The following is a 12,378-nucleotide window of genomic DNA, read 5'->3' on the forward strand; positions in this document are numbered from 1 at the left end:
TAACCAGCATTTGTAGTGGACATTCGGTTATACCTGCACTGCTGAAAACATGCTGAACCCACTACATTACACAATGAAAATGAGAAAATACAGATCAAAACACTACAGTTTCTGCTGCTGGAGAATTGTGACTGAACAAAGTGAACAGGATTTCACTGTGATTAAAGCAAAGTAATGTCCAGGTCAGTTTTATACAAGGGTAGGTTCGTCTATTAAAAGCTCTTATAAGGACACATCACTTTTCAAAACACAAGGGAACAGACCTGAGTCCAGGTAATAAAGGCCTCTCTGTTCCTCAGGTCTCAGTCTGGAGTCAGCCATGTGTCTCTGAAGAGCGACCGATCCAAAGACAAACCTCCATTCTTCAGTGCTGAACCAGGACCAGCCTCACAGTAAGAGTGCACTTTCATTGTGATTTTCAGAAGTGCTGGTTCAGAGTCAGGTGTGACGTTCAGGAGCTGCACAAACACAACAGACAGTCCTTTCAACGAGGGCTGAACAATTAATCGCATTTGCAACTTTATCACATTTACCAAATCACAGAGACACGTGATGATGGCTCCTGCTTTCGTTTACTTCTCAGTGTCATAAAGGTGCCCAGCAGATCGTGGATGTACAGGGAAAATATCATGGTTTATAATACGGCCACCACAAAGGACTATATCTTATCTCTGTTAGCATAGCACTACCCTCGGCGCTGGCCCCTCGGCGCTGGCCCCTCGCGCTGGCCCCTCGCGCTGGCCCCTCGCTGATGATCCCAGAAACTAGGGCTGCTCGATTATTGAAAAAATAATAATCACGATTATTTTTGTCATAATTGAAATCACGATTATTCAAATGATAATTTGTTGCCTTTAAAAAAAATCCATCAAAAAAGTGACAAAAATCCAGCAAAAAAAGACGAAAATCCATCAAAAAAGTGACAAAAATCCAGCAAAAAAAGACGAAAATCCATCAAAAAAATGACAAAAATCCAGCAAAAAAGTGACAAAAATCCAGCAAAAAAAGACGAAAATCCATCAAAAAAAGACAAAAATCCAGCAAAAAAGTGACAAAAATCCAGCAAAAAAGTGACAAAAATCCAGCAGAAAAAGACAAAAATCCATCAAAAATAGTGACAAAAATCCATCAAAAAAATTACAAAAATCCATCAAAAAAAGACAAAAATGCATCAAAAAAAGACAAAAATCCATCAAAAAAATTACAAAAATCCATCAAAAATAGTGACAAAAATCCATCAAAAAAATTACAAAAATCCATCAAAAAAATTACAAAACTCCATCAAAAAAGGACAAAAATCCAGCAAAAAAGTGACAAAAATCCAGCAAAAAAGTGACAAAAATCCATCAAAAAAAGACGAAAATCCATCAAAAAAAGACAAAAATCCAGCAAAAAAGTGACAAAAATCCAGCAAAAAAGTGACAAAAATCCAGCAGAAAAAGACAAAAATCCATCAAAAATAGTGACAAAAATCCATCAAAAAAATTACAAAAATCCATCAAAAAAAGACAAAAATGCATCAAAAAAAGACAAAAATCCATCAAAAAAAGACAAAAATCCATCAAAAAAAGACAAAAATCCATCAGAAAAAGTGACAAAAATCCATCAAAAAAGTGACAAAAATCCAAAAATTAAGAATTATTAAAAAAAAGGTGAAAAAAAAATGTGAAAAAAAAAATTTGAAAAAATTTTTAAAAAAAAAAAACATTTGAAAAAAAAAATTAGAATCGATTTTTTGCGATTATGCTAATTTGGTAATCGTTTACTGTTGTAATCGAAATCGTAATCGAATTTCGATTAATTGCACAGCCCTACCAGAAACGCCCTCACCTCCCACTGGATTCACATGTTTCTGCCTTCACAGAGATGAAGGAGAACCGAGAGTAAAGAGACTTTTAGAACCTGAAGGAGACTTAAGTTTGGGAATGTTTTGGATAAATATAAGAACTTATCTCAGAAGCACTGACTAAAACACAATTAGGATGCAAAGAGCAAGAATTCATTTAGGCTATTTCCAAAAAAATAACTCCGTAACAGCGGCCATGTGGACTATTTGGAATCATATTTCATACGATTATAAAGGACTTAAAAGTAATAGTTTAATAAATCCGTTGTAAATATTTCATGAGTAATAACATTGTCTCAGTTTAGGCTATATTTATTTATTTACAATTAAACGTTTTAACAATAAATCGGGAAAAAACATCTAAATAAAATAGAAATAAGAAAAAAGACAGTAAGACCTGCCCAGGTTTATAATCAACACAATTCTGTCACTGTAACAAACTATTAAATTATAAACTTGAATGAAGGAATGAAAAGGTTTTAGGAATGAAAATTTACATTGCCCGATTTCACATACACCTGCACCGTAACACGGGGATCTGAAAACCCCAATTATCCCACTGGTAAAATGATCAAACGAGCTGCCGGTATGAAGGTTAATTTGTGTTTTTATTATCAAGGTGTTTTTTATACACTGAATTTATGTATCTGAATTTTTTGCATCCATATTTCACCACCATATTGAAAAAAATTCAGCATATTTTTTTTCGCTGCTGAAAGAAAAAATTCGGCGTATTTTTTTTCGCTGCTGTAAAAAAGCTGCGAAAAACAGCTGATGGGCAGCCAGCCAATCAGATGGTGAGCTCCCAGAGCGCAGCCAAGGAGGAAACTGGCTGCGTCCAAACGTCAAACTAGAGTTAAAAGTACTCACTTAAACCTAGAATAAAATTGTAAAACTAAATGCATTCATTGTGGAAGCGTAGGATCTGATCACTGGTGCTGTAGCAGGCTGAAAGGAGCAGGCGTTTTAATAGAAACTTACGAATATGCGTGTTAGCTTAGCGCTCACTCATTTCAATGGGTTAGCCTAGCCTAGCGGCGACCATTGGTTTACATGAACCAGTTAGCATTGGACCTCGAGCTGTTGTTTCTCCTAAAACATTCAACAAAACTAAATGATCCCAAGCTCAACTGTATATGTGAGAACAGTCATTCATTCATTCACTCTGAACACACAACGTTATAACGGGGTCAACATCGGACCTTCCAAACGCCGGAGGCGGGCCGGTGTTCCCCGACTGCGGGTCTCGCTCATAGACATGTTATTACTGCGCGTCTTCATGTGCCCGACAGTCCTGCTGTAGCTCTCTTCACTACCACAGCGCCGGCCCGGTACAGCCAGATAATGGCGCAACAAGCGGCTTTCGCTCATAACTTGTAGATCTCGCATTGTTTTAGTCTACAACATTTTTGTACAACCTCAGAATAACGTGTTGCAGTTTAGACAAGAAAAGTAAAAGTAGCTCCACCAAACTCACCCACGCTTTTCTTTTTGGAAACATATCTCCCTCCGTTTATCCTCGCAACCCGCTTGATTGGTTCGTTGTTGTGACTGTGCTCGTGCCATAGCCGCTCCTAACTCTCAGCAAGTTTTTTTTTTTCTGATGGCTGCACTCCAGCCTTCTGCACATTAAATTAGGCTCTTTTTACGAACGGGGCAACGCATTGCGTCCTCACACCTCTCCCAGTGCCGGAGCATGTGCTTCGGCATCAGACGCTCCGAGAGGCACCACTGCGGCCACTGAGACTGAATGACGTTGAACTGTATTTGCGCCGCTGTTTTTTGACATAACAACGATCCATGTATTAAATGAGAATGCTGAGGAAGAGCAGCAAAGGAAAAGAGATCGGGGCTTATGGCACAATTACGCGGCACCGCGGGTGGACCTGTGAACACCCACTTTTGTCCTTAGCCCACCCCCCGGTTCTGATCATTCAGTGTTCACTGCCTCAGGACAGAGACATCTGTGCGGTCTGCACCTCTGTCTGCAGGACGTGCACATCTGGCTGTACCGGGCCGGCGCTGTGGTAGTGAAGAGAGCTACAGCAGGACTGTCGGGCGCATGAAGACGCGCAGTAATAACATGTCTATGAGCGAGACCCGCAGTCGGGGAACACCGGCCCGCCTCCGGCGTTTGGAAGGTCCGATGTTGACCCCGTTATAACGTTGTGTGTTCAGAGTGAATGAATGAATGACTGTTCTCACATATACAGTTGAGCTTGGGATCATTTAGTTTTGTTGAATGTTTTAGGAGAAACAACAGCTCGAGGTCCAATGCTAACTGGTTCATGTAAACCAATGGTCGCCGCTAGGCTAGGCTAACCCATTGAAATGAGTGAGCGCTAAGCTAACACGCATATTCGTAAGTTTCTATTAAAACGCCTGCTCCTTTCAGCCTGCTACAGCACCAGTGATCAGATCCTACGCTTCCACAATGAATGCATTTAGTTTTACAATTTTATTCTAGGTTTAAGTGAGTACTTTTAACTCTAGTTTGACGTTTGGACGCAGCCAGTTTCCTCCTTGGCTGCGCTCTGGGAGCTCACCATCTGATTGGCTGGCTGCCCATCAGCTGTTTTTCGCAGCTTTTTTACAGCAGCGAAAAAAAATACGCCGAATTTTTTCTTTCAGCAGCGAAAAAAAATATGCTGAATTTTTTTCAATATGGTGGTGAAATATGGATGCAAAAAATTCAGATACATAAATTCAGTGTATAAAAAACACCTTGATAATAAAAACACAAATTAACCTTCATATGCCGGATCTAACCAGCATTTGTAGTGGACATTCGGTTATACCTGCACTGCTGAAAACATGCTGAACCCACTACATTACACAATGAAAATGAGAAAATACAGATCAAAACACTACAGTTTCTGCTGCTGGAGAATTGTGACTGAACAAAGTGAACAGGATTTCACTGTGATTAAAGCAAAGTAATGTCCAGGTCAGTTTTATACAAGGGTAGGTTCGTCTATTAAAAGCTCTTATAAGGACACATCACTTTTCAAAACACAAGGGAACAGACCTGAGTCCAGGTAATAAAGGCCTCTCTGTTCCTCAGGTCTCAGTCTGGAGTCAGCCATGTGTCTCTGAAGAGCGACCGATCCAAAAGAGAACCTCCATCCTTCAGTGCTGAACCAGGACCAGCCTCACAGTAAGAGTGCACTTTCATTGTGATTTTCAGAAGTGCTGGTTCAGAGTCAGGTGTGACGTTCAGGAGCTGCACAAACACAACAGACAGTCCTTTCAACGAGGGCTGAACAATTAATCGCATTTACAACTTTATCACATTTACCAAATCACAGAGACACGTGATGATGGCTCCTGCAGCTGATGGCCACGGCTCATACACTGCGTTCCAAATTATTATGCAAATGACATTTTTCTAAGATTTTCTAAATTTTCAACTCAAATGAGAGTCAGCATCATTGTCAAGTCTTTAACTGGTCGACGATCATTTAAATGTGGTGGAAAAAACCTCCCAGTGAAAACAGTATTTTTTTCAAAAATACATATAGTAAAAACCTCAAAATCCACTGTTTAATTATTCTGCAACTCATCTTTTCAATACATTTTAAAGCTTGTAATGAACTGAAAATGGTCATTTGTTGTATTTGTAGCATTGGGAGGTCATATTTACTGAAATCAGAAGCTATTTCAATCAAAAAAATATTAACAGGTCAAGTTATATTTCACCATCGGAGCCCTTGTGTGAAGCAGCTTCAAAATTCTTAAATCCATTAAACTTGTGAGTTTTTGGACAGTTTCTGCTTGGATTTGTTTGCAGGATGTTAGAATAGCCTCCCAGAGCTGCTGTTTGGATGAAAACTGCCTCCCACCATCATAGAAGTTTTTTTGGTTGAGGCTCCAAAGGTTCTCAATAGGGTTGAGGTCAGGGGAGGAGGGGGTCCACATCATGAGTTTCTCTCCTTTTATGCCCATAGCAGCCAGTGATGCAGAGGTTTTCTTTACAGCAGGACAGGGTGCGTTGTCATGATGAAGAGGATTTTGTTAGGGAAAACACGGCTCTTTTTTTTGTAGCATAGAAGACAGTGGTCAGTCAGAAACTCCACATATTTTTCAAAGGTCATTTTCACACCTTCAGGGATCCTAAAAGGGCCTAATGGGGCCGACCTGCTCTCTCACCATGATTCTGGCCCAAAACATGACTCCGCCCCCTCCTTACTGACGTCACAGCCTTGTTGGGACATTGTGGTCATTCACCAACCATCCACTACTCCATCCATCTGACCATCCAGGGCTACACGGCCTCATCAGTGAACAAGACTGTTTGAAAATGAGTCTCATGTATTTCTGAGCCACTGCAGCCGTTTCTGCTTCAGCTTCAATGAACAGTTTAGGGGAGGCCGGACAGAAGGTTTATGCACAACTGCAGCCTCTGGAGGGTCCGACACCTTCATGTTCGGGAGACTCCAGAGGCACCAGCAGCTTCAAATACCTGTATGCTGCTTTGTAGCTGCTGTTCTATTCATCTGATGTGTTTGTCTCGCAGAAACCGTCCATATTGTGCCTTTATCGGCACAAAACGAAGTGTGCTCTGAATCATCCACAAATCTCTTATCAGTTCGATGATTATACTTAATCTTTCATGAAATATCGTTTTTCATACCTAGACCAAGACATTCAACTATTTCACGCTTTTCATCAGCAGAAAGTCCCTTTTTCTTTCCCATATTGCTTGAAAATGATGATCTGCATAATAAAGTGGAACACCCTTTTTCAGTAGTTTTTCCCTTAACTGGGCTTAACCTGAAAACTAATCATCCCAGGTCTGAGATTAATGTCAGTGATTCATAGAGCCCCAAGACACGACACCATCCATGAGTTTCATTTAAACTTTTTTTTTTTACCTTTTTGACACAAAAATCCAATTTGCATAATAATTTGGAACGCAGTGTAGACGTGAATGTAGCGGTGAGAGACGCCGGCTCCACTGTGTGCTTTTGTTTATCCTCGTTTTTAATACGGCCACCACAAAGGACTATTCATTATCTCTGTTAGGGTCGAAATAAAATCAAAATTGCAATAGAAAATTTTAGCAAAATTGTTCTACTTTCATGTGGCAGGAGTGTGAACACGGCAGACTCTAATCATGTATCTATGTAGAATATTAATGTTCTGAATGTATTTTGCAGAAACACATTAAACTGTTTTTACAGAGTCCAGGACCCAAAGGATCTCAGCGCTCAGACTGTCGATGCCACTTTCACGGTGCGTCTCCTCCACTCAGACCAACTCCTCCGTTTGTCTGTCCCTCTGTTCTTCTTCTCGAGGGTTGACTCTGTGTCTGTCTCTGTGTTTCCAGCGTCTGGAGGACGACGTCCTGATGTTTGTCAAAGAGCAGCTGAAGAGCTTCCACAGCCTGCTGTCATCAGAGCTCCCAGCTCAGAGCTCAGAGAGAGGCTCAGAGCGAGAGGAGCGCAGCAAAGAGGCTGTGCTGAACATCACGCTGGACTTCCTGAGCAGGATGGACCAGGACCCTCTGGCCGAGCGTCTGAAGAACCGTAAGAACTTTCTCCAGTCGCTCTGGGTCCAACTCGCTCTGACTCCCGTTTGCTTTTATAGAGTTTTGCAGCCATGAACTGAAGACTCACCTGCAGCAGAGGTTCAAGGTGTTTGAGGGCGTGGCAGGAAGCCGCACCCCCCTTCGGCAGATCTACACAGAGCTCTACATCACAGAGGGTGGGGCCTCAGAGGTCAACCAAGAACATGAAGTCAGATACATCGAGAACGCGTCCAGGAAACAAACAGAGCGAACTATCACCTGCGAGGAGATGTTTAAACAGCAGCCAATCAGAGTGAGGGGCATGGAGTGTGAACAGCCAATCAGGACAGTGCTGACGAAGGGCGTGGCCGGCGTGGGGAAGACGGTTCTGACTCAGAAGTTTAGTCTGGACTGGGCTGAAGACGAAGCCCACCAGGGCTTCCACCTGCTGCTCCCCTTTACCTTCAGAGAGCTCAATGTGCTGAAGGACAGGAGCTTCAGCCTGGTGCAGCTGGTTCATCACTTCTTCAGTCAAGCCAAAGGTCTCCACAGCATTAAAGATCTGCAGCTGCTCTTCATCTTGGACGGTCTGGACGAGTGCAGACTTCCTCTGGACTTCAGCCGGACCCGGGTCCTGAGGGAGCCCACAGAGAGCGCCTCAGTGGAGGAGCTGCTGGTGAACCTCATCAGGGGGAGCCTGCTTCCCTCCGCTCGCCTCTGGATAACCACACGCCCCGCGGCGGCCAATCAGATCCCTGCATGGTGTGTCTCCATGGTGACAGAGGTACGAGGGTTCAGCGACCCACAGAAGGAGCAGTACTTCAGGAAGAGGTTCAGAGACGAGGCCACAGCCGTCATCTCCCACATCAAGAGCGTCCGCAGCCTGTTTATAATGAGCTACATCCCCATCTTCTGCTGGATCCTCTCTGTCGTTTTACAGAAGCTTATGGAGCAAACAGAGAAACCAGAGCTGCCCAGGACTCTGACTCAGATGTATGCCCACTTCCTGGTGGTGCAGGCCAAAGTCAAGAACATCAAGTATCATGAGGGAACAGGAGCAGACCCTCACTGGACTCTAGAGACCAGGGAGATGGTGCTGTCTCTAGGAAAACTGGCCTTTGAGCAGCTGAAGAAAGGAAACCTGATCTTCTACGAGTCTGATCTGAAAGAGTGTGGGCTGGACGCTGCAGAGATCGCTCGTGACTCTGGAGTCTTCACAGAGGTCTTTAGAGAAGAGCCAGGCCTGTACCAGGACAAGGTCTACTGCTTCATCCATCTGACTGTGCAGGAGTTTCTGGCTGCGCTTCACGTCCATCAGACCTTCTTCAGCTCTGGGGAGAACCTGCTGTCACCACCACGCTCCTCTGAGAGTTCTGGATCAACTACCACAACCGCAACTGTGCAGTCTCCTAAGCAGGAGGCCCTGGACCGCTATGCTGCAGCCCATTTGGCCTTCAACCACTCTGATTCAGACCGTATGATCTTCTACCGTTCTGCTGTGGACCAGGCCTTGCAGAGTCCAAACGGACACCTGGACCTGTTCCTGCGCTTCCTGCTGGGGCTGTCTTTGGCGAACAACCAGAGGCTGCTGAAGGGTCTGCTGACTCCTACAGAAAGTGACTTGACCAATCAGGACATGGTAAACTACATCAAACGGAGGCTGGATAATGTGGGTCTGTCTGCAGAGAGGAGCCTGAACCTTCTCTATTGTCTGAACGAACTGAACGACCGCAGTCTGGTGGAAAAGGTCCAGAAACTCATGAGAGAAGGAGGTCTTTCTAGCAAAGAAATGTCTTCTGCTCAGTGGTCTGCTATGTCCTACATCCTTCTGTCCTCAAACTCCAACTTGGAGCACTTTGACCTCAGGAAATACTGTCCCACAGAGAAAGGCCTTCTGGGGTTGCTGCCTGTCGTCAGAGCCTCCACCAAAGCCACGTGAGTCCATTCGTCAGAGCTATACACTAGCCCAGTGATCACTAAGACTCCCCCTGGACTATTGCCTTATTTATGTTGAGCTGCTGGTCCTTAATGTGTCATTTTCTCCTCAGTCTGAGCGCCTGTGGCCTGTCCACTCACAGCTGTGCTCCTCTGGCCTCAGTCCTCAGCTCCTCCAGTCTGACTCACCTGGATCTCAGTAACAATGACCTCCAGGACTCAGGAGTGAAGCAGCTGTGTAAAGGACTGCAGAGCGCCGCCTGCACATTACAGACACTCAGGTGAGACACTCCCTTCACTCTGGGTCCACATCAGAGATTAATACTGTGTGTCTTTAGGCTGTCTGGATGTCTGATCTCAGAGAGGAGCGGAGCTTCTCTGGCCTCAGTCCTCAAATCCTCCTGTCTGACTCACCTGGATCTCAGTAACAATGACCTCCAGGACTCAGGAGTGGAGCAGCTGTGTAAACAACTGAAGAGAACCCCCCACAGACTGGAGACACTCAAGTGAGACACTCCCTTCACTCTGGGTCCACATCAGAGATTAATACTGTGTGTCTTTAGGCTGTCTGGATGTCTGATCTCAGAGAGGAGCGGAGCTTCTCTGGCCTCAGTCCTCAAATCCTCCTGTCTGACTCACCTGGATCTCAGTAACAATGACCTCCAGGACTCAGGAGTGGAGCAGCTGTGTAAACAACTGAAGAGAACCCCCCACAGACTGGAGACACTCAGGTGAGACACTCCCTTCACTCTGGGTCCACATCAGAGGCTAATGCTGTGTGTCTTTAGGCTGTCTGGATGTATGGTTTCAGAGAGGGGCGGAGCTTCTCTGGCCTCTGTTCTAAGCCCCTCTAAGCACCTGAGAGAGTTAGACCTGAGCTGCAATCACCCAGGCCCCTCTGCTGAGCGCCTGACGACTCTGTGGGAACAGCTCGGCCGTCCGTTGGACTCTCTCAGGTCAGGCACGATAAACCTTCATCGAATCGAAATTTTCACTTTGTTCATTTTTAAAAAAGACACAGAGTACGGGGGGAATGAGAGCTTGTATCTGTTGCTCTTGAAACGGTGTGCTCTGGAACATCTGCCTGATGGGAGAATTTCATATTCCCCGATAATGTGATGTATTCTCACTGATTTTCTGACTGTTTCAGACTGAAGCCTGCTGGAGTCCAGTGGATGGCCCCTGGTCTGCAGAAGTGTAAGTGACAGATTTGTAACTTGAAAGCAGCACTAAGTAACGTATTTACCTTAATAAACCCTCCCCGTAGTCCCTGTGGGGGTGATACAAGTGTTAAAGGGATGATTGGAGGGTCTTTCATCTCCCCCTGGTGTCTCTGGACAGAAAACCATGTTTGCAACTTGACTGCCACCGGTCCGGAGAAAGCAATACACACTAATGTAATCACGAAGAAGAAGCTAACAGGCTAACGGGCAAAGCTAACTGCAGGCTAACGTCACTTTAAACAGTATTTACAGCCAAGTTTGAGTGAAAAAAAATATTTCCATTGTATAATTGGATGCACAGTAACCCTCTCTCCCTTCGCCTTTCCTGTCAGCGTAGTATTTACTCTCCAAGACAATTAATAAGTTAAAAAATCGTAACTTGCTACTACACCTGCAGTTGCGCTTACGGCCTCTAGGGGGAAGAGTTACTTAGCACTGCTTTAAATGAACTGTTGACTTCCACAGTCAGTGCCATGTGTCACGTCTGTCCTCAGTTTACTCTGCACTGACCCTGGACGAGAACACGGTGAACGAGTGTCTGCGGCTGTCAGACGATGGAAGGACCGTGATCTCAGTGGGAGAGAAGCATCCAGATCTGCTTGAGTGGCCTCAGGTCCTGAGCTCCTCTGCTCTCACCAGCCCCTGTTACTATGAGGTGCAGTGGAGCGGAGGGTTTGTGGATATAGCCGTGAGTTACAGAGGGATCCGCCGCACAGGAGATCGGAGTGAGTGCGAGTTCGGGACAGATCTTCAGTCTTGGTGCCTCAGGGCGTCGGTGGACGGTTTCTCTGTTCGCCACAACAGCGAAGAAACACCATCTAACGCCTTCTCTAGTCGCTCTCAGTCTTCATCCACCCAACGATCTCAGCCTCGAATGTTCTCCTCGGGACGGGTCGGGGTGTTCTTGGACGCTGACTCGCTCTCCTTCTTTGACGTCTCCTCGGGCAGCAGAGTTCGCCTCTACAGGTTCAACACAGTTTTCATGGAGACTGTGTTCGCCGGCTTCTGGCTCTGGAACACCGGCTCCTCTGTGACTTTGGTGGACATGAGAAAAGACCTCCCGGCTCAGTCAAGCGGCATTGTTGGGGCTGACGCATCACAAAAGTAACAAGTTACAGAAATATAATACTTTTTTTTTCACATATTTCTACAACTGCTGTTTTTTCACTTCTACTGAACAATCTGTTGGCTAGCTAACCGTTAGCATTAGCCCGATGCTAACATGTAGCATCAAGTTAGCATTCTCCGTTATTCATGTATTTATGGGCTGTTGAACCACTTTGCTCCTCTCCATGTCTTTGTATCTTTATTATGTTGAAAACTATATTCATAATTCAGCATTTGTTACAGTAGCTTTTGAATGATTAAAGGGACTATAAGGAGTTTAAAAATGTTAAAATTAAGTATTTTCCTCCACCTACATGTTCCAGCCATGTCCTAATGCGTAGAATGAGCTCAGACCTGTTCACCACAACTGCCTCTAAAATCCTGCACTGTCACTCAAAAATGTGTCACTTCGGCCCGAATTGCCGTCATGCACGAGCTTAATATAGAAGGTGCAGTTACACATATGGCCAGAGGTGGCAGTAGTGTGTATAAAATGGCGAACTTGCTTCCAGCCCCTTTAAAGAAAGTTTACATTTTTTCAAAAATGTTTTCCCCCTTAACTGTTTTCAAACATGACCATATATGGGAGAGATGCCGTCTGTATCTATGGAATGTGTCATGTGACTTTGGACAAGTCACATGACACATTTGGAATATGACCTGTTGCAAGGTTACAAGGTAGATTCCACTATCCCAGGTCAAAGGTCATGGTACATTACACCAAATCTACATTAAATTACAGAAACGAGGCTAAAACT

The 12,378-nt window shown here is 44.5% G+C and overlaps 1 protein-coding gene across 1 annotated transcript; it reads left to right on the forward strand.

Annotated features, from left to right (window-relative positions):
• Positions 1-174: 174 nt before the first annotated feature.
• Positions 175-11,621, forward strand: LOC306978957 (NACHT, LRR and PYD domains-containing protein 12-like; the record flags this gene model as incomplete). Its single annotated transcript, XM_079577709.1, has 13 exons — positions 175-182; positions 300-392; positions 4,911-5,003; positions 7,030-7,081; positions 7,176-7,374; positions 7,436-8,600; positions 8,685-9,267; positions 9,486-9,571; positions 9,629-9,796; positions 9,854-10,021; positions 10,079-10,246; positions 10,441-10,487; positions 11,008-11,621. The coding sequence occupies 13 exons, from the start codon at positions 175-177 to the stop codon at positions 11,619-11,621; spliced, it is 3,444 nt and encodes a 1,147-aa protein (XP_079433835.1).
• Positions 11,622-12,378: the final 757 nt, after the last annotated feature.

Source organism: Gobius niger, assembly GCF_951799975.1.
Source record: "Gobius niger genome assembly, chromosome: 1".
Lineage (NCBI taxonomy): Eukaryota > Metazoa > Chordata > Actinopteri > Gobiiformes > Gobiidae > Gobius > Gobius niger.